Genomic DNA, 24602 nt, shown 5'->3' on the forward strand with positions numbered 1-24602 from the left:
CAGAAGGACATGAGACCACAATAGAAGTCGCCAAATTGCAGAATGTTACCCCTCGTAATGCAATAAGCAACTTGGGCTGGAGCGTCGCACGCATGGTAGAAACTCGAAAAGAACATGTTTGAAATGGCTCTCATACACAAGAGATTTCTTGTGCAAGTATGTGTTTACGAGAATCGTAAGGGTATTATGACAATTGACAGATATAAGAATACCCTTAGACACGCTTGCTTGTGTGCGTGAGCCATTTCGAACGTTTTGTATGAAGTTTCCCTACTGTATGTATGTATATTGTGTCTGTGTTATTGTGTGAAGGTACTTAGTACATTTGTCATTATAATAAAGCATCAATAAATTAAACATTACCATTATGTATGTAAAAGCAAGGATTCTATCCACTACGCTAAATAAATAAATATTGCAATATATTGACTCATGAATGTACTTATAAATTTGAACTGTAACTTATAGTAACTTATAAATAAAATATACGTTTGGTTTTGTTTTTAAAGAAAATATAAAATTGTACATACTTTATATACCTATCTGATGATTTATGAATTACTAAAGGTGCAAGTGAAATTTTGAATTTACTCGTTATAAAAATAATGCATTTCTTGACTAGGTTTAGCATAAATAGAACAAAAGCTTCTTTAAATATGCTAACACATAACGTACAAAAAACGTGTTTTTCTCTATTTTTCATTCACCACTACTAACTCACATTTATATTTAACCGTTTTTGCAATCAATAAAAAAAATGAAAATATGAAGTTTCTGTTCTAAATTACCAATGTATAAAATCTTTCAGCTACGCTTAAAATCACTTACTACTTACGCTACGCTACAACAATACATAATATTTTTAATAATAATTTTACTTAATGTCATGTCATATGTCATATATGTATAAAACTACACGCTAAACGCTATTGATCCTGCCTTCTCTTAAATAAATTATTAAAAGGCGTCCAACAAAAACCGGGAATCGGTACAAAAGGATTTGTAGTGTATTAGATATAAGCTTCTTGTCTTGTACTGTTGACTCTTCGGTCTTGATCCCGTGAAAAGCTTCTTATAAAGAGTCAGATTACTAACGTAGAACAAACTCTTGGCGATTTTCACGCTGTGTCTGATGACTTACTCATGGAGAAGGAGATACAGCAGTTCCTATCTCGCTTTACTTCTCCAACCTAAACAAGAACTATGGGCATCCCGTACTGCATCCCACGGAGGGAATAGAAAAGCTGAGAATCAACTCAAAGAAACCTATCTCCGTTGATGACCAAATCGCGCGAAAAGTCCTCTGGATGTTTAGGAAGACTTATTTCATGAATTACTTCAGAAAAAAGGGCCATTACCCCCATCATAGATGTTTAGGAGACTTACACCCAGTACTCGCGGAGTGCCTCAAAGACGAACGAGCTCTCACAATCAACGAATCAAAGACCCTCCCACTATCTGCTTGGGGCAACTTAAAATTAGAGAAGAACCATGACATGAGCTTGGAAATTGACGAAAAAGAACTACTCAAGGACACGGCCTGCTCCCCCCCGAGAGAAGAGTGGTTCCGACCTTACGATCAGTGCGCGTTCCAAAACTTGTATGGGCAGCGAAAGCCTCGGAGCTGGAACGAGTTCGAACCAAGAGTACTCGCCCGGTACTTAAAAGGAGACGAAGGGGAGTTAGCGAAAAAGATCCACGACCAAGAAAATTATTTTTACAACCACTCAAGGGATGATATAGTCCAACTGTGTAGGAAAGAACGAGAACTCAACATCTAAGGAAGAGTATTCCGCAAACAAACCTACGAAATGAGATTGATGCAAGTATGCATGGAAAAATCCCTGAGTGACAATGTTCTTCCATATGTAAGAGAGCAGACCATGACAAATACTGAATTGGAAGTTGCGAAGAGGATGGATAAGGTCGCCTCACATATAAGAGAGAAGGGACATGCCAATCTCAACCTTGATCTCAGTTCCTGGAATCAGCTAAACCGACATGATCTGAACAAGTATCTGTTCCAAGAGCTCGATGAGCTTCATGGGAGGAGAAACCTGTACTCTGATTCTCACCTATGGTTCAACAGATGCATGGTGCTTCTGAGTTCCCGACTCACCCCACCCGAAATCGGACCAGACGGAGAGCCGCTCGCAGGAGACTACTGTCATTACAACCAGCATGGAGGATTCGAGGGCATGAGGCAGAAAGCATGGACTCTAACGACCATAATGATTATTAAGATCGCTCTCGAAGAGTGCAACATCCAAGGGGAGGTAATGGGTCAAGGGGACAACCAGATTATACACATCAGACTCACTGCAGAACAGCAGGGACAGCCTCATTTTTACATTAAACTACTTCTAAACAGTCTCGATTACCTATTCAGGTCCGCAGGCCTTTCCTTGAAGCTGCAAGAGACCTGGTATTCTCAAAATAAACTGTGAATAGGTTTTTAAAATTCCTAATTTTTTAGACAAGTTGAATAATAATTAAGTTTTCATTTGATTTTTCAAACCACATTAGAAAATGTTAGTCCTTATATTCCATAGACACAGGTAGGTAACCTTTAAAAATTTGCCCTAAAATAAATACATATAAAACGTCCTACAGGAATATATCTCAGTACACACACTTTACAATGATATAACAACAACAAATTATAACACTAATGTCTATGCATTTTTAATTAATTTTCGCCTTAGTAAAATCTACCTTACTCGCTTCATATTTCTTTGAATAAATATCTGGCGTTTACTTAAAATTAAACACATCATTAAAGTGCGTTTCACGAAAGAGTTCCCCTGCCGTTATGTTGGCATACCTGACTGTCAAAAACGTCAAAGAGCTTAGAAGCGTTACAGAACCATTTCTCTTTCACCACTTCTAAGCGTATGCGGCATGATGCCAATCTCTAAAACATTTATTAATCTCGGAAAACCTCGACAACTCTGTAACGCTTCTAAGCTCTTTGACGTTTTTGACAGTCAGGTATGCCAACATAACGGCAGGGGAACTCTTTCGTGAAACGCACTCTACTTATTATGACAATTAATATTCTGGTTCTTTTGCCATGATAATTATTTCAATTAACTCATCAGTTACTTATTCTCTTCCCACGATTTCTGGATATACATAAGTTTAGCTAGCACTATTATCCTGTTATCTTAATTTTATTAATTACACATACATTTCTATTGAAATAGAACAATATAAGGCACCCAAGTGGACATACGTTTTAATTCAATAGGTTATATTTATAAAATTAACACTACATAATATGCTATTTAACACACATCTAAATTGAATTGTTATTATGTATTTCCCTGAAATTCGCATGAGTTAATCACTTGTCTGTATTCATTAAGGAGCTTTTATTAAAGTTTTATTATATCTATTATGTATTATGTATTTATACACAGATAATACAAACAATTTACTTATCATAAACCTAATCCTACAAAAAATGGTCGGAATGCCAAAGGTAACTCCTCAATTCCTAGAACTTGTTACATAAAAAATACATAATGTCTTTTCTATATATCAAGTTCATAGTGCCTCCTTAGTTTTGAAGTCGGTTTGAAACGTATATTTTTACCCTAGAGTTGACCTTGAAGCAATAGGTTATAGGTAACATTGATGCACCTACACCAAAACAAGCACGATTTAAATAATCAAGGTTAAAATGCAATAACTGGTTTAGTTAAAAATGACACAATCAGGAAATAATTCTAAGCGTGTCAATACTAACAAGCGCTTTTAAATAATTCTATAATTCAAATAATATACCTAACTATGTTCTAATAAATTAAAATTGCATGATTCATTTTTAAATGCAAATATGGCCTCATATAATATAACCTCCAAATTTCCAAAACAGTCCTAAGAGATCTGTACTATATGAAGGTACTCTGTACTGTGTACATTTGTCAGTACAATAAAGCATCAAGAAATTAAACATTACCATTATGCATGTAAAAGCAAGGATTCTATCCATTGCGCTAAATAAATAAATATTGCAATATATTGCCTTCTGAATGTACTTATTTTGAACTGTAACTTATAGTAACTTATAAATTAAGATAAACGTTTGATTTTCTTTTTAAATAAAATTGTATTTACATACTTTATATACATATCTGATGATTTATGAATTACTAAAGGTGCAAGTGAAAATTTTGAATTTACTCATTATAAAAAATAATGCATTTCATAAACATTTTTTCTTTCTTTCTTTTCTTTCTTCTTTCTTTCATTTCTTGACTAGGTTTAGCAAAAATAGAACAAAAGCTTCTTTAAATATGTAGTACACATAACGTACAAAAAACGTGTTTTTCTCTATTTTTCATTCACCACTACTACATTTATATTTAACCGTTTTTGCAATCAAATAAAAAAAAATGAAAATATGAAGTTTCTATTCTAAATTACCAATGTATAAAATCTTTCAGCTACGCTTAAAATCACTTACTACTTACGCTACGCTACAACAATACATAATATTTTTAAAAATAATTTGACTTAATGTCATATATGTATAAAACTACACGCTAAACGCTATTGATCCTGCCTTCTCTTAAATAAATTATTAAAAGGCGTCCAACAAAAACCGGGAATCGGTACAAAAGGATTGATATCAGTTCTTTTCGCGTCTGGCAACAAAAATACGACACTGACAGCTATAATCGCGTGCCATAGAGAATGCACTATTTTATAATTTTGTTCAGTCTGTAGAAACGCGTAACAAATCAGACCTATAGTCACTAAAACAACACCACACGGTAGATATTTGGTGTAATACGACCTGGGATACCTCATACACTTGATTTTCTTATAGTCTATATACCACGATAGGAACAATACAAACACGCCCACCGCAACGGGGAGTAAGAAAGAGACAAACGAATGCATGTTCCAGGTGGTCAATAAAGCTACGATGATAGCTCCTATCAATTGTAAAGACGATCTCAACTTGTCGCCAATTATGCTCATTGCGAGGAGGGTAACCCAGAACGACATGAGACCACAGTAGAAGTCTCCAAATTGCAGAATATTACCCCTCGTAATACAATAAGCAACTTGGGCTGGAGCGTCGCACGCGTGGTAGAAACTCGAAAAGAACATGGTAAAGGCGTACATCATTGCCTCAGTGTAATAATACCGAATGCTTGCAACGTAAATAGAGAAAAGAAAGAGTAAGTTGCTAAGGGTCAGTAATAGGACAGATACGAGCATGTACGCCCTGCTGTCCATTCTTGATGCATCTGAGCAGTCCCAACCTGAAACATTATTTTGTTCTGTAACAAACGATTTCACCGACAAAATAAACAATGTTTTTATTGAAATATGGTAAATTAACAAAAAAGCTGTTTTGCTAGATAAAATCTCCTTGTAAACATCGTTTATTTTGTTGGTGAAATTTGTATATGAACTTTTTACTGTGTGATAATTTGGATACACGTGAAATTGTCTGTTTTGACTATTAAGTGAATGGCATGGCAATTAAAGTTATAAATCAAATATGCCTGATCAAGTTGTGCATTCTCAACTTAAGCCTTAAATCAATACTCCTAAAATAGAAACAGGGTGGTGCATGCGTATATTTCAAATGAAACACTGAGCAAATAAGTTTTTCTGGACCACCCAACAAAAATGAATAAATAATCAATGAATAAACTAAATATAAATATAAAAATGAAAACTTACTTCCATAACCCGCCGAGCACGAACAGAAGGACATCACGAGACCACCGTACGTGTTTAAGCCACATGTTCCATGGTTACTGCAGCGGTTATTTAAACACGAAGTCGAAGATATTGAGAGCACCACCGTAGCGTTACAGTCAGATTCCCCTTTCCTAGTCACATTCGAGAATGTACTAGACTCCACCTCTACACTCTCAGACGTAGGAACATAATACTTCGTCCCGTTATCCGAAGTCCTACAAGGACAAACCACCTTGTCGCAGAACAAACGGAACGTCAAATACCACGTCCCACTGTCCGGATATGGGATCAGAACTTTCTCGTATATCGAGTCTGAATCTGTGCTGTTCAGCACAAATAACGCGGGCTTCACTTTATCGTTGAATTTGCACTCTCCAGACTCCAATGGCACGCTCGGGTGACCGATATCCATACAAATTACTGTCTTGAAAAACTGATTCTCTTCCGTAAAGGCGAGAAGAGTGTCCTTCACACGTTCTCTTTTATAACCTACGTAATACTTTAAACTCATCAAAAGACTAGCTTCGATTACTAAATTACCTCCAATATCGATGAAGTCATTCACTTTGAATCTCAACGATTTTATTTCTTGTGATGTGATATTCACTAAGCTAGTTGCATCTTGGAGATCTGTGGTTGGCAATCCAAAGTCGTATGTGAAAAACCTCCCTTTGTCGTCCCGCATAAGGTCCACAATTGTCTGATTGACTGTTTCTTCAAAATCTCTTAAATATGATTCACAATTCGCTATGTCCGACGTGTTACCGCTCGCATAATCGACTTTAATATAATGCCAGGAGCTGGGCGAAGAATCGTATGTGATAGTTGGTGTGTTGTTCAGTCTTGGATCGAAAACACAGTATAAAATAAAATTATCGTTAGAAGGTAGAGACAATGGCTGCACTTGAAATGTTATTTGGGAGTTATTAACGTGAGTATTTGTGATCGTTATATTTAAACTTATTGGGTCTGCATCGTCTGTGGCCATACACTTGTATAACGCCGGTATGTGATCGTAGTCTATGGTCAAGGGATTATAACAGTTAATGATTTTGATATTCTCTTCCTTCTTGACTTGTAGATCTGTGTATAGTATGGTATGACAATCGGCAACGAGACCTGTAATATTAAAAATAATACATGAATATCATCTTGACAAATAAACGAAATTATAGTAAGAGTTCCTTAGAGATAATTATTTTTTGAATTGATTAAGAATAAAACAATAAAAAAACACATTATGGTAATTACTATTTCGCATCATAGCCCATAGTTAACCAGACCATAAAGACTTATAAGCTTAAGAAAAGAATAAAGCTAGAAGACTACTTATTTAGGTACAGCATATTATTGTCAAAGTCTTAGATTACAAAATAAAATACAGATGGAGCATGACAACCGCCCGTCGCCCTTGTCAAAGAAAATACGAAATCAAAAGCAAATACGTCGCTGCTCCAGTGCTATAGCGCATATAGTGTCATGCAATACGTCAAAAAGGGTTTGCAATTTTAGTAAAAAAAATGCTGTCTTGTGATAATAAAACGCTGTAAAATTTGTTCCCGAAAACAAAAAAAAAGATAAAACATCGTTTCACAGGTTTTCTGTAGATTATTTGGCTGATTTATTTCTTTATACGAATAATAATTTTACAGATATGAAGGAATACAAAACTTCAACGTATGTTGCCAGTATTTTGAAAATGAATTTGCCATTTTTATTGGTAAAACGGTAAAACGGTTAAAAGATCTTCAGGGTAATGCTGTTGGATTTTTCGACCGTGAATGTGATTATTTGTAAAGTGCACTAAAGGTTCATGATCATTATTAGATTATTTTAATAAGCATAAGTAATACATTATTTTGTTACTTTTATAAAGCTTAAAAACGCCAAAGTCGTTTTCGCTAGCGATTTAATTTATGTGAACTCTATGATGGTTATAATGAAAATAAAATATCCCGTATTCTCGACTAAAAAGTACCGCTATTTGCATTCATATATATTTTGAAAAATAAAAAATAATATAATTATTATAGTTAATATTGAAAATTTTTGAAGTGAAACTTCTTTATCGGGGTTGGAAAAAAATTTAGTGTAACATTTTTTCGTTTCGTTAAGTGCCATCTTTTTCTTGTCCCTACCACGCGTGATTCGACCGACGTATTTGTGTAAAGTTGCAAATTATTTTTTGAAAAATAAGGTCAGAAGTTCACTTCTTACGTGTGTACACTAGTATACGCACACATTTTTTATGTAATTTATTTAATTAAAAATTGAATACAATTATTTTGTCCATATATAACTTTAGTAGGCAGGTACTTTATATAATAAAAGAATTTTTACAATATTAAAAAAAAATATCAACAAACCCGAAATAATATTAAAATAAAAATTAAAACTTGACAGCTAATTTATGTATGTAGCCTACGTCACTACCGCCACTAACATAATAATTCAGATGATTGCAATGAAACCTCACAACTCAAAATCGGTCCAACGGTTTATACTGCAGGGCGTGTCAAAGAAATATTATACATACATACATAAACTCGAAAAACATAACCCTCTTTTTTTCGTAGTCGGGGAAAAATTTGGGAAATTTTTCAATATCTGGTAACATTACACGCACACAGAAGCACCGTGTACGTACAGTGCAGCGGCGAAATGACAGCACACATGCTTTATTGAAAATGACGATAAATCATTCGGTTTAGTTCGGCAACGCTCCATCTGTCTTTTATTTTGTAATCTAAGGTCAAAGTATACAGAAAAATATCTGTGATTAAATTCAGATTTCTTACACCGTAGAAATTGAAAATAATTTAATTAGAAACATGTTGACTTAAGGGCTTGGTCTAGTAGTGCAAACAAATGCATCCTGTCATCCTATATGTAAATAATACAAATGTACTAAGGGAAAGTTGCTCCACTTAATTTTTAAAAATTAAATCATTCGTATAATTTAATATTCGTAATAAGTACCAAAAATGACAATTTGAAACAATTTTCGTGAAAATTACACCGGGTGATTTTTTTTTATCAGTACACAAAATTTGCGAATACTTTCTATTGATATCTTCAACTTCATGTTTATATAACTGATCAACTTTTACAAAGAAATTTGGACGAAATATAAAAAAAATAAGCTTTCCATACAAAATGCATAACTCTATACATTTTTTTCGACCTAAGTTTCTTAGTGAAAGTTGTTCAGTTTAACTAATAAAACGGATAAACAAATTTTGTATATAATAAAAAAAATGTAATGTTTGTATAAATTTTATAAAGAATAGAAAAAATTCGATCACGAGGCGGGACTCGAACCCGCATCCTTCGCGCCATTCCGGGGCGGATGCCTAACCAACTCAGCCACTCGTGACCCGCCAGAGCAATCGAATTTATTCTATTCTTTCAGTTTTATGTGTCTGAAGGGACACACCGCGCGCCATCTATTGAGATGATTAACAACCATTTCAACCAATATGAAGCACTTTTCAGTGAATACAATATTGTAACGATGGAACACGACCTTTGTTGTTGAAATTATATTTTTGGTTTTATGGCATTCAAATCTTATATATAAAAATGAATCGCAAAATGTGTTGGTAAGCGCATAACTCGAGAACGGCTGAACCGATTTCGATAATTCTTTTTTTATTATATTCCTTGAAGTACGAGGATGGTTTTTATGTAGAGAAAACGTAAATATGTACCACGGGCGAAGCCGGGGCGGACCGCTAGTGCTTTATAAATATAAATTTTATAAAGAATAGAAAAAATTCGATCACGAGGCGGGACTCGAACCCTCATCCTTCGCGCCATTCCGGGGCGGATGCCTAACCAACTCAGCCACTCGTGACCCGCCAGAGCAATCGAATTTATTCTATTCTTTCAGTTTTATGTGTCTGAAGGGACACACCGCGCGCCATCTATTGAGATGATTAACAACCATTTCAACCAATATGAAGCACTTTTCAGTGAATACAATATTGTAACGATGGAACACGACCTTTGTTGTTGAAATTATATTTTTGGTTTTATGGCATTCAAATGCTTTATAAATATAAATTTTATAAAGAATAGAAAAAATTCGATCACGAGGCGGGACTCGAACCCGCATCCTTCGCGCCATTCCGGGGCGGATGCCTAACCAACTCAGCCACTCGTGACCCGCCAGAGCAATCGAATTTATTCTATTCTTTCAGTTTTATGTGTCTGAAGGGACACACCGCGCGCCATCTATTGAGATGATTAACAACCATTTCAACCAATATGAAGCACTTTTCAGTGAATACAATATTGTAACGATGGAACACGACCTTTGTTGTTGAAATTATATTTTTGGTTTTATGGCATTCAAATGCTTTATAAATATAAATTTTATAAAGAATAGAAAAAATTCGATCACGAGGCGGGACTCGAACCCGCATCCTTCGCGCCATTCCGGGGCGGATGCCTAACCAACTCAGCCACTCGTGACCCGCCAGAGCAATCGAATTTATTCTATTCTTTCAGTTTTATGTGTCTGAAGGGACACACCGCGCGCCATCTATTGAGATGATTAACAACCATTTCAACCAATATGAAGCACTTTTCAGTGAATACAATATTGTAACGATGGAACACGACCTTTGTTGTTGAAATTATATTTTTGGTTTTATGGCATTCAAATGCTTTATAAATATAAATTTTATAAAGAATAGAAAAAATTCGATCACGAGGCGGGACTCGAACCCGCATCCTTCGCGCCATTCCGGGGCGGATGCCTAACCAACTCAGCCACTCGTGACCCGCCAGAGCAATCGAATTTATTCTATTCTTTCAGTTTTATGTGTCTGAAGGGACACACCGCGCGCCATCTATTGAGATGATTAACAACCATTTCAACCAATATGAAGCACTTTTCAGTGAATACAATATTGTAACGATGGAACACGACCTTTGTTGTTGAAATTATATTTTTGGTTTTATGGCATTCAAATGCTTTATAAATATAAATTTTATAAAGAATAGAAAAAATTCGATCACGAGGCGGGACTCGAACCCGCATCCTTCGCGCCATTCCGGGGCGGATGCCTAACCAACTCAGCCACTCGTGACCCGCCAGAGCAATCGAATTTATTCTATTCTTTCAGTTTTATGTGTCTGAAGGGACACACCGCGCGCCATCTATTGAGATGATTAACAACCATTTCAACCAATATGAAGCACTTTTCAGTGAATACAATATTGTAACGATGGAACACGACCTTTGTTGTTGAAATTATATTTTTGGTTTTATGGCATTCAAATGCTTTATAAATATAAATTTTATAAAGAATAGAAAAAATTCGATCACGAGGCGGGACTCGAACCCGCATCCTTCGCGCCATTCCGGGGCGGATGCCTAACCAACTCAGCCACTCGTGACCCGCCAGAGCAATCGAATTTATTCTATTCTTTCAGTTTTATGTGTCTGAAGGGACACACCGCGCGCCATCTATTGAGATGATTAACAACCATTTCAACCAATATGAAGCACTTTTCAGTGAATACAATATTGTAACGATGGAACACGACCTTTGTTGTTGAAATTATATTTTTGGTTTTATGGCATTCAAATGCTTTATAAATATAAATTTTATAAAGAATAGAAAAAATTCGATCACGAGGCGGGACTCGAACCCGCATCCTTCGCGCCATTCCGGGGCGGATGCCTAACCAACTCAGCCACTCGTGACCCGCCAGAGCAATCGAATTTATTCTATTCTTTCAGTTTTATGTGTCTGAAGGGACACACCGCGCGCCATCTATTGAGATGATTAACAACCATTTCAACCAATATGAAGCACTTTTCAGTGAATACATTGAAAAGTGCTTCATATTGCTCTGGCGGGTCACGAGTGGCTGAGTTGGTTAGGCATCCGCCCCGGAATGGCGCGAAGGATGCGGGTTCGAGTCCCGCCTCGTGATCGAATTTTTTCTATTCTTTATAAAATTTATATTTATAAAGCATTTGAATGCCATAAAACCAAAAATGTAATGTTTGTGTTAAAAAATTATAAAATAGAAAAATACGCAAATAAAAACAAAAGATATTTATTTCTGACTAGCTTCCGCCGCGACTCCGTCCGCGCGGATGTCAGTCTTCGCGTCTTCTACAGATTTATTATATTATGATTTATGTATAATATATACAGGGTGTCCCACTGTTGGTATAATAAGCACAAAGGAGGTTATAGTTTTGCATACGCTGAGTACGTAAAAAATACTTATAAAATTCCAGACTGATTTTTTTTTAAATAGATTCATTTTTAAAACTCTATGTGTACACCCATAACAAGCAACCCGCCTAACTTTGCAACCGGTACGTGAGCTATCGTTTAAGATTATGTTTTCATAGAGAAAATGCTCACATTAGAGAAGCAGTATATGCCGGCTGCGCGAAGCTAGAGAAGAAAATATGAATTTTCAGGAAAAATTTATCGAAATTTTTTTGACTTAATTTTGTTGTTTAAGTATTTTTTACATGATCAGTGTATGCAAGACTACAAGTCCCTTCACGCTTAGTATACCAATAGTGGGACACCCTGTAGATTTATATTGATAAACCTAATAAATCTTTTGCTAGCATTCTGATGCTTTATCGGTTGCACTGGATTTATCTCTTTTTTTTCAATCGCTTGAATGATATAGGATGGGTCCTTGATGGGCATCGAATGCTGAAGTCTCGAATCAATCAATTCTGACAGTAGGAAATTTATGTAAAATCTTGATAATGGTCCATCATTTTATTTTGCCTAAACGTTACATACTTTTTTATATATTCTATTTTTAACGAATGATTCACTCCAGTCCAAACAGCAAATAAGCAGACTTCTGCTTCTGCAACGTTTAGTTGTCCCTGAATTTGGAAAAAATAGTCATGATTCTTATCTATGACAAAAGTGTTATTTTTTGCATTGTATTTCAAATATTAAATTTTTTTTAACCGCATCTTCCGCATTCATGTCTTTTGCCGGAATTAGACATTTAACTTCTACTAGTCCCATTTTCCCTTTTTGATATGGGAGTGTATACTTAAAGTAAATTTTTTAGATATTACTCGTTATACTTTTAAAAAGTTATTATTGTCATTTTGCTCATTAGGTAAAGTAATTTCGATATCAGTTTTAAGTTTTTTGATACCTGCAATAATAACGTCATAATCGCCTGCACATACTTATCGATTACACCCTGTATACAATCCACCATTCACATTCATAATGTTTTCCTGTCCTCCTCTCCTTTACGCTGTTCACCGATACATTTTAAATGAGTAAATCTGCAACAACTGAAGGATGTTTCATTGTGATCAGCAAATTTTCACCACTGTTGTCAATTATTTGTTTTTCATTTTTAATCAGCAATTGGGAATCATCAGTTTTGTTTTTTGCAGATTGGTGATGTACCCTTACAATATGTCGAAAAGGGAAAGCATCAACGAATTATCGTTTTCGTCCTCTTTTTTTATTCTTCGCGTCTCTGTTACTTCTGTTTGTTTAGTTCTCAACACCCACTGAATTTTCTATGTTATTGTGATCTTCCATTACATCTGAGTTTTGATGATGTGATGATAATCCATTCGTTTTAATATTGGTACTTAGAGTTGGTAGACTAAACTAGAAATGGCGGACTAAATTTGTCAGCGCGTCTGTAAGATCAGAATATAAAACCAACATCCTGCATTTATGTTACAAAATTAATAACCAAACAACATGCCGCTACGCTGAAAATGACTAGAAGAAAAAATTAAAACACCTCGGATCAATTTTGGAGTAAACAAATCATTTTCCCCGTATGGGGATTTCCCCGGATGAACATGGGAAGTTCAAGTTCTCAATACAAGTTTATATTATATTTCGTATTTCTCAAATGAAAAATAAACATTTTTGGAACTTCAAAAAAATTATATTATAAGAAAATTTATGAGCTTACTTTAGTTTTAAAGAAATATACATCCCTTTACTGACACCCCGTAAAATAAAGAAATTGTTGCCAATCACCTTTGCAATCTATTTGGTTTCATTAACTTTATGTTCGAAGATAATTTTTTTTCTAGTAGTTACACGCGTATTTTTTTCGTTTATTTTCCATATCGAAATCAAATGTTTAAAAATACGAATATTTGCACAAAACTAAGATAAAAATAATCAATTAACAAAAATATTAAATTTAATGAAGTAGAGCAACTTTCACTTCGGTATGAAGGAAAATCGAGCGTAGAGCACACGTCAGAACGCTCCGGCCCAAGGAGCGCGACTAAAGAAATTCGCTAGGATTTTTCCTAATTATTTTAAATATTTTTTTAATATTTAAAGAATTATCAAAATTAAAAAAAAAAAAATTTTAAAGGATTAATACTCATTGGTCTTCAACCAAATCGAATAAATTAATGGAAAAAATAACTTTTAGCAGTATTTATCAATAGATTTTGTAAGGCAAAAAATGGGAAATTTCATGAATTTATAACGTTCTAATTAAGAAAATCATAAGTTTTTCGGCAATTGTATTCAGCAGTTTTTAATAACGACTATATAAGGATAATAATGCGCTGATCAGATTGTGTAAATTGTAATCGGTTGCAACGTAGTGAGTGCACAAACTTAGCTCGAAATGATTTTGGGGGAAAGAGACTTATCTTGAAGGCCTGATTAAGGTAACATAAAGTAACTTTATAAATGTGAAAAAATTCACGCGCATTGCGTATATAACACTAATTGATAAACAAGAAAAAAAAATCAGTTTATCATTTCATTAGCCGGGAAAAAATTGTCAAATAACTTGTTGAAAACGCAATTTTGCTAGACTGCAGCCTTAATAACACCGTAACCGCATCTAAATACTTTATCGCTTTACTAGTCACTAGCTGTGCCGCGCGGTTTCACCCGAATTACTCCGCTCCTGTTGGTCTTAGCATGATGATATATAGCCTATATTACTCATGGATAATGTAGCTTTCGAATGGTGAAAGAATTTTTAAAATCGGTCCAGTAGTTTATGAGCCTATTCATTACAATCAAACAAACAAAGTTTTCCTCTTTATAATATTAGTGTAGATTATATTTTCATACACTAGGTATACGAATAGCCAACGCAATGCGCTACCTGTCAAGGTATTATAAAAAATCTAGACTCTTATAACCACTTCTAGAGCAGAAAGGGAAAAGTCTTCTTGACACTCTGAAACAGATTACAAATTCCGTTGAACATAAACCGAAGTTTAGTTGATTTTGATGAATATCTTGGCACATTGCCCATTGTTATTCAAACACGATTTCAATTTTCAATGCAGTTTTTTGCACAATACACTCAGATGTAGCCTCTTATCTAACCTTTGGCTCGTTTATCTAATATTGTCCATACCATATGATAATCATAACATATGATCTATGGATATTGAAAAGTAACACTAACATAAACAATTTATAGAAGCTGTAATTATGAATCTTGACATTTTGAAATATGAAAACACAGAAAGACAGGATGACTTGTTATATGTGTAATAATTAAAAAGGGGTAAAAGTTTATTTCAATTGGAAAAAAAGTAATTATTACCTAGCCGAACAGACAGACTTCCTAGAAACACAGCGATTGGACCGATGCAGATGTCCTAATATTTACATATCCATGAGATCGACATTTGAAATAACCGACATTTCAATAAAATTAATGCACATAAATTGCATGAGGCAAAATCAAGAAAGGGTAACAATGACATTAAAAATTATTGCAGACATGAGGAAAATGTGGTCAGTGCCTACTTACATGCTATTATAATTTAGTTCGTATTTTATAACATTGTCAGGATGAGATTTAAAAACCCAATAATAATAATTGGACTATAATTTTATGAGCTAAAACATTACAGTAAGGAAGCAAATATTCATCGATTATTATCGATAATTATATAAACATGTAGATGTAACCCATGTACCTGCATCTTACGATATTATTGTGTATGGCTTAGAATAATAATAGTTTAAAAAAACTAAAAAACACGCTTTTTATAGAAAACCGAACTAAAAAATGGAAAATTTTATCAAATTAGTGTATTGTCATCGGTCCTCAATAAATCTACAAAGTTTGAACGAAATCTGGCCGTTTAAAGTGGGTCAAAATCGCGCCCAAAGAAGTCGGTTACAAACAAACAAACATACAGGTGAAGCTAATATAAAGCGTGTAAAAAAACTCGTAGACTGATCATACGTGGACTCAAAAAAAAAATTACGTACTTTAAAGATCTCCTCAATGTAAAAAAGAGCGATTATTATACTATTATTTTCATTCGAGAAAAAATTTAAACCAGGTTCCTACTATAGTAAAGAGGTCTGAGCCAGCACGAACGGAGTCCGTTAATGTTAGCCTAAATTGCTATAAACTAGTTTTAAGTGGCACCTAGCAACGATGTAGGGTACAGTATATAAATATTTCAATACTCTTCTGAAGTATAAAAATTATCAAAAAACTATAATATAATATCAGTGATGAAATAAGTACGTACATATTGTAAGAGTACATACTAATAAATTTTGCATTGATTTAATTACGTACCTAGTCTATAAGTTTAAGTGCTGTTAACTCGAAAAAAGCTTTATAAGATTGATATTAAAAAAATTCAAATTGTCAAGGTCTGCAAGCTTGCTTATTTGGGTCAATCTCCATAATTACTGGATTAGATGCCACGCGATATAAATTGAAGATGATGACCAAATAGCTTTATCTAGTAATTAACAAGCATCGTATGGAAGAATAGGAAACTACAAAGAATAGGTAAAAGTGAGTTCCACATTTTAGCAGACAAAATCCTCTGAGCGACAAGAAGACGTATTAGTGACTCCACCTAATTAATCAAGTATTACCTCAGACATCTGATTCTCAATTGAATTGACTTTATCAAATGACGGAAACCTCGCGGCTGTGGGCAGGACACCTACGTGAATTGAACCGTGCAACGGAAGTGATTACAATCAAGCCAATATGCACAACGGGGACAATTTAGAGCACGGTGCATAGTGATTTAATGCGCACTTGTTGCTTGGGGCCATATTGGTTAAAGGATTTATTTTAAGGCATTGGCAAAGCTGGTGGTCGCGGTGGTGGCGTAACTGTATTTCGCTTGCCCTCATTAATAGATCAGGAAGGGGATTGGGGACGTGGGAAAGAAGTAGAAGAGAACGAAACTAGCATTATCATGCAACTAACTATTTCATATAGATCTTCTGTGAGAGTGATATTGATGACTTCACACTTCACAGAGCTGAGCTATTTCGTGCCGAACTGACTCCCACAGTTAAAGTGATTGTCAGTAATAAGGGAGTACGAATAGTGTTGTGGAAGAAAAAGGGTGAACAAAAGATACAAGGGGCCATGGAATTGGGTCAAATGCTAAGTAGGTTATTGCATCGTAGCAACAGCGAAGTTCGTAATTCGCCATGTTACTGGTTACATTTTAGCAGCATGATGTATAATGTAATAAACCAGTACATGATCTGAAATGGTTTCAAGCCCAAACGCAAACATTTATTCATCCAACTATGCTGACAGACTACTGGACGGAACATATATTGCTATCAATGCACAACTTCATAGTTATTTATGAGAAATTTCGTAAGAAAGATATTTGTTAAACAAAATAAACAGTTTGAAAGAGACACAAAAGTCGTTTTGGTGACTACTTAAATAAAACAAACTTAGTGTTTAATGCAATTGAAAAGGGGTCTAAATATAACAACGTACGACTGTGCCGTGTGATGCAAACTAATATTAAATATAAAAAACTTATCATAAAAATGTATGGATTATTAATGTTCTTTATTGAATGATAAGGGGACAACAGAGTCCTTATCAACAATCAAAACTGAATTACCCAATACAACTCGCACAATCACTTTATTTAATGTATCTGGCCTATTTACAAGTATGGAATCATTGTCCATATTTATTTATGTTTGTCACTGGACTCCTGCTTAATGGCTGGACCGATTTTAATGAATTTTAAAAGCTCTTATTTTGCTGTTCATTGTGAATTATTTAGCACTATCTCTATATATAAAATTGTCTTGTCACAATGTTAGTTGCCATACTCCTCCAAAACGGCTGAACCGATTCTCATGAAATTTTGTGTGCCTATTAGGTAGATCTGAGAATCGGCCAACATCTATTTTTCATACCCCTAAGTGATAAGAGTAAGGCAGAACAACGTTAGCCGGGACAGCTGGTTATTTTATATATTTTCTAGTTGTACCTTCGTGTTTTTTTTAAATCATCAAAAAGGCTCTCAACACAGTAACTTTTATTCTCCAGCTATCATTATTTTGTTTGAAAGTAATTAAACAGAAGGTTGGATAAAATAAATTAGATGATAAATCTTACCTTCCTGCTCAACTTTCTGAGTACTCGGATCCTGCCATTTTATGTACACTAAAGCGTACCAAATATCAGGTTTTGGATTATTTATTATATAGCTTGCATTCTTGCCGTCCGACAAGAGTTCTATAGTATGCATTTCTTCCCTTGCATCTGGATCTATGAAGTTTTTCGGAAAATCGTAGCCATCTGGATTGACAGCAGGATATGAGCCAGGCTTCAAGTTGATCACTACTTCCTGTGGACTGCATGACCCTATAATTCAATTAGATATAAATACTACCTGGACCCATGAATTTTGTGAATGGTCAATCTACATCTTATATATAAAATTCTCGTGTCACAATGTTAGTCTGCATACTCCTCCGAAACGGGTGGACCGATTCTCATGAAATTTTCTGTGCATATCGGGTAAGTCTGAGAATCGGCCAACATCTATTTTTCATATGTACCACGGGCGAAGCCGGGGCGGACCGCTAGTATATTAATATAAATCATATCCTAAGGGACCTTTTTTCAAAGAGATTATCTTATAGTTTCCTATGAATTTAAGTTTTTATTCTCATATCTTTTGATAGCTATAATACCAATAGATAAGTTATTTATTCATGAAAAATAGATAGTTATCTCATGAATCCGCAGCTTATCTGTCAGTTATCTCATAAGCTTATCTGTTAGTTAGTCTATTTATTAAAATCTATAAGCTTTGTATCAATTGAAATTAGATTTATGGAATAAACTATTAAGCTAATGTCACAGTCACACAATTGTATAAAGAACGGATTCAGTATTCAATTTAAACCTTAATATTGAAAATGCAATACATATCAGTTGATAGAGCTATCATTCATAGCCTGGGCCCTCTTAATTCTTTTGGCTTTTTAAATTGTTTTTACTTAAATGATACATCTTGATGATTCAGATTTAAACAGCTGACTTAACTAGGTGACTGTAACATTTATACATAGACCGGGAGATACTGACACAAAATTTCGAGTCATTTGTAACAGGATGGCGGTTCTACAGGGTTCTTAGTACGCAATGAGAAAAAGAAAAATGATGGTGTGAACGCTGGTACCGGCGGCTTAGTCGCGTGGGCGTTAGTCGAACTCGTCGGAAAATAGCGAAAGTCAAACGATTTGTAACAGTATGGCACTTATTTTTCCTGGAAGTTTGAGGATCAAAGAATATAAATACAAAATTTCAAAGATCTAGGTGTTGGAAATCTTCACTTATATAAATTAATACTAAATTAATTTTTCAAGTATGACAGCACTTTTTCCCCCTACTAGAAGTATGGCAAATATAATAATGGTCACATTTTATCAAATACTCTCCAAAAATCCAAATGCAATACTGGTACAAAAAGTTTGGCGAAATAAATTATTTTTGCAGATTTTCGGCGGTATGGCGACCATTTGGAATCGTCCGAAAAGTATGGCATGGCGATTTTCGTAAATGGCTGCACGACGATGGTTACCTGTGCAAAAGTTAGCCTGGTACAAATGGTTGAATAATTGTTTTATTTAAATCAACATATTCGCGTCGGTATGGCGGGCTGTAAGTCACACCGGAAAAGTATGGCATGACACTACCGCCTACTTCTTTTTTATGTGCTATCGGTAAATACTAAAATTTTTGTGTTACAAATCGTTTGACTTTCGCTATTTTTCCGACGAGTTCGGCTAACGCCCACGCGACTAAACCACCGATACCAGCGATCACACCATCATTTTTCTTTTTATCATTGCGTACTAAGACCCCTGTAGAACCGCCATCCTGTTACAAATGACTCGAAATTTTGTGTCAGTATCTCCCGGTCTAACATATTTCTACTTCAATATTATTTTCTATATATAATTTAAAGAAACTTACCAATATTATTTAAGTGAAGCTCTTCAGATTGCAACGTAAACCGCGCCACAGAAACATCACTCATAATACGAAAGAAAATCACTGAAACAGTTCGATAACCGCGGTACATAAAAACATCTGTAGCGATTTGTCTTGTAACGAACTGGTAGTCGTCCAAAATCACAGTTCGCGTCTTGGTCAATTGCTCGATTATCCTCCTCCTCTTTATTTCGTCTTCAGTTTCTTTTTGTTTATCATTATTGCCGGTCACAAAACACAAAAGCAAAATCAAGAAATAAAGTTCCATTTCACAGCACAAACTTAACTAAAGGGAATAATAACCATTGAACTAGTATATATTTTAAGACAATAATGTAAATCTTTCTTTTTCAATTATTATGAAGAATTAGTCTTAAAAAAATGCACGAATGTTTTAAATTTACAAACGTCTACATTACAACATTCCTTTGACAGAACTGTAATAATTTTGAATTTTCATTTCTGAATGTGACAGTCGACAGATAACACACGACGTAGACATTGACAGTTGATCACACATATTCCCCGTTTTCCAATTACAGAGCATAATGCGACTCAGTGCCGCACAATGCCGATTTATGCTGATGCTTATAGCATCTATAAATATATCTATTAATTGGAACGTGAAACGCACCAGCAGGTTGCGCTAAGTAAATAAATAAAATTTGTTGTTAAAGGTACATAAATAAGTTACAGCATCGAACTGGTAAATAAAGGGTAAATAAAATAGCTACTCATAAAGCGTAGTATCTATTAATAATAGATATAACTAAGTACAACCGTACAACCGTTGTACCGAAGTAAAAATTAAGCTTTGTTAACACTTACGAAGCACTTACGTATACAGGGTGTAATCGTTATAGCATCTACAGACGCTCCGATTTGGTTGGTGCCAACCAAATTGGAACCGACATGGCAACCATTCCAACATTGCTACAGATTGTCCGACGGTTGGCCTTCCAGCAGTCAGTTGACCATAGAGTAATATGTCAGTTGACCATAGTACGAAGAGAATGGGCTAAATTCTACTATAGAAATAGAAAAATTACAGTCATATGCGGCTCTTATAACTTATTTTTTAAGGTTTTTAATGTAGCCGCACTGTCAATTTTTTTTAATACTTCTAACATAATAAAATACGCTTGATTTCTGGCATCTCTATTTGCGTAATCTTTGTTACTTAAGTCCCACAAACAGGGAAAGTCTTCATATAGTTCCAGTAATTTTATTAATATGTCACGTTCGGTGACCGTAACTCCCTCGGCGTTCATGTTGACGTCCTACACCGGCGGCGTTGCGAATGTGAATGAGTCAATTACCTATATTACTCTATGGAATGAGCCGATTTGGTCAGAACAAAGCTTCCAAACGTTCCAATTTGGTTGGATCGGATAGGAAGTTGGTTTGGTCGGTATTGCTGGCGCATCCGACCACGTCAAACCAATATTAATAATAATTATGTCGGACCGACCGCTCTCTACACTTTCCGATTTGGTCGTGGTCGGATGGTTGGCACCAACCAAATCGGAGCGTCTGTATATGCTAAAATAAATGAAATGAAATATAACGTCTGTATATGAAAATGCCTGAGAAATGTCCGGAAAATGCCTGGGAATTGCGTGGAAAATCCCCGGAAAATGCCAGGGAAATGTCCGGAAAATGTCTGGGAAACATCCGGAAAATCCCCGGGAAATGCTCGGAAAATCCCCGGAAAATGCCTGGGAAATTCCCGGAAAATGTCTGGAAAATCCCGGAAAAAGCCTGGAAAATGTCGAGAAAATGCTCGGTAAATCCCCGGCAAATATCCGGAAAATGCGTGAAAATGTCCGGAAAAGCGTGAAAAATGCCACTTCAAATTTGCGAAGTAATTAAAGCAGAAAACCAAAAAAGAAAAAGAAAGCTAAAATCTTTCATATTAAATGTATACGGGATATTCATATTTCATACTTAATGTATGGGAGGGTTTAAAGATAATTTTTTTTGATATTTCTCGATTTATTTTTAAAAATTTATAACGGCCATTTTACTCATTAGGTTAAGTACTTTCGATATCAGTTTAAAGTTTTTTGTTATCTGTAATACTTAAGGAAAAATCGCCTGTGCACACTTAACGATTACACCTAGGGTTGCCAACATTTCATCATCAAAATATAGTATTTTCCAAAATAAGGTGTAAAAAATATAGTACATTTAAAAAAAATATAGTATTTAATGGGAAATACAAAAAAATAGACAAATATATTTTATTACACGCTTTATATTAGCTTCACCTGAATGTTTGTAACCGACTTCTTTGGGCGCGATTTTGACCCACTTTAAACGGCTAGATTTCGTTCAAACTTTGTAGATTTATTGAGGACCGATGACAATACACTAATTTGATAAAATAAATAATGGTTAAAAAAAAATAAAAAATACGCTTTTTATAGAAAACCGACCTAAAAGCGAGTTTTTTAGTTTTTTTAAACTATTATTATTTTTATAAATACTATATTTTTTGCACTTCTTGCACTGTGTCAGCTTTTTGTTTAAAATAAACTAGCTTTCCGCCCGCGGCTTCGCCCGCTTTGCCTAAAACATAATAAATATATACTAAAACCCTCCTCTTGAATCACTCTATCTATTAAAAAAAACCGCATCAAAATCCGTTGCGTAGTTTTAAAGATTAAAGCATACATAATACATAGGGACATAGGGACAGTGAAAGCAACTTTGTTTTAAATTGTCACATTCAATTTTTAGATTAATATAAATCAAAAGCTCATTTTTTATCAATGATACACTACTTCTGTTTCTTTCTTCTCGCCACTTATACTTATACTTATATGACTTAGCCATCTTAACAATGAATAGGCGCGTTCTTATTTTTTTTTAATGAAGGATTTGTTTGTTACATTTGTCGGTGTTGAAAATATAGTATTTTTGCGTACTATATATGTTTTCAACAGTATATAGTACGCAGACCCGAAATATAGTACAATACTATATATTATAGTACGGTTGGCAACCCTAATTACACCCTGTATATTATATTTTTCTCAATAAAATTGTTAAATTACATTAAACATATACATAATTCGTTACTAAGCTCCTACTGAATATTTTTTAAATTAGAACTTAGAAGCATAGAAGCGTTTCAACAAACCACAGCAACAATTTCAGTTTGTATTATAAGTATTGTATTTTGAATAACACATTGAATTTAAAAATAAATCTCCTAGCGCGCATTCTGTATTAGATTAGAAAAATCCATAATATTACAACTAGGGCATTAATTACAACAGGTCCTTTCAAATTCTAGTCCATATTCTATTCCTTTTAAAATGTTCGCTGCTTTTAGGAATCAAAATATTATGTCATTATCATTAAAGCGTCTTATTCACGGTCAATCCCCGACGTACGTCGGCTCAAGGCCGCGGTGCTGGATGTATCCTACTGACGATCGTGCGCGCATCAAGCATGGCTAGGGCCTAGGGTTGCCAACTTTTATTTGAAGTAATAGAGTATATCTGATTTTAAAGGAGGTAAATAAAGAGTAAATAAATATTTTTAAAAATGTATTTTTTTGTACTTTTTGCAGTAACTAAGAATTTTTCATTATTTTTAAATGAATTATATGAATCCAAACATTCCAAATCTAAATTTATATATTTCAAGAGCTCATTTTTAATTAATTTTTAATGAAGCTCGGTTTCTCTCTTCCCGCCACTTCACATTCATGACCGAAAAGACTCTTTCAGTAAATGCTAAAGTGGCGGGAACAGAGAGTAGTTTTCTATATAGCTAATCATTTTTTTTTAAACAAACAAATTCGTCAAGATATTTTTTTTAAATAAATTGCCATTTTTCTGCAGTGGACTTTTGCATAAAATCTGTGTTATTCAACAATTCGCCTTGGAGTTCTTTTAAAATAATAACTTCTGAATATAAACTGTCCATGTGTACAAGGTTGATCCAAAAGTAATGATAATTGGGATTTCCTGTGTACATAAAAATCAAAAATAACCGTTTCTTGCTTGCTCATGTACTCACTATAGTAGAGCCAATTTAATAGGCAACATTTGACGTCTATCAATTTTATCTTCATAGGGTGGTAACCTGCTTAAAAACATCGATTAAAGTGAATTAATCGATACGGACTTGAAACATTTGTCAATCGAACTTGAAACACATGTCAATAATTTATGATAATTTTTATTCCCAAGTAATCAATGCATTCGATTCTAGATGTCAGATTTCGATTTTTAGAGTAACGTCTCTGGTATTTAAAAAGAAAAAAGGTTTATTGACACAAAATTGTAGCGACGTCAGTTCTTTAAATCAGAAATTTTTCATTATGTTTAGAATGGTTTATCAGTAAAATCAAGTCCTAAAATTACTTCTATCGGTCATTATTATTATAAATATGTAATCGTAATTGAAAAAAGTTAAACAAATGTGCAGTTCTAACAAAACGAAATATCATGTTATTCTATGTCGTGGTTACTAGGATACGTTGTTGAATTTTGTTGAACTGTCAAATGTTGCCTATTAAAATGGCTCTACAATAAGTTATCACAAAAAAATCATATCAATAGGCCACGTTTCCAAGTATTTAC

The 24602-nt window shown here is 34.4% G+C and overlaps 1 protein-coding gene across 1 annotated transcript; it reads right to left on the bottom strand.

The window, feature by feature from the left end:
- Positions 1-4426: 4426 nt before the first annotated feature.
- On the bottom strand, positions 4427-20421 carry LOC149480627 (post-GPI attachment to proteins factor 6). Its single transcript, XM_089706801.1, has 4 exons — positions 19987-20421; positions 18118-18366; positions 5707-6846; positions 4427-5279 (listed from the first exon to the last, which is right to left on the bottom strand). Exons 1-4 carry the CDS (start codon positions 20270-20272, stop codon positions 4558-4560), a joined length of 2397 nt encoding a protein of 798 aa, XP_089562927.1. The 5' UTR covers positions 20273-20421; the 3' UTR covers positions 4427-4557.
- Positions 20422-24602: the final 4181 nt, after the last annotated feature.

This window comes from Colias philodice, chromosome 18, assembly GCF_061535455.1.
Source record: "Colias philodice isolate Cphi_HAF_F1 chromosome 18, ilColPhil1 Martin Lab GWU primary, whole genome shotgun sequence".
In the NCBI taxonomy this organism is placed as follows: domain Eukaryota; kingdom Metazoa; phylum Arthropoda; class Insecta; order Lepidoptera; family Pieridae; genus Colias; species Colias philodice.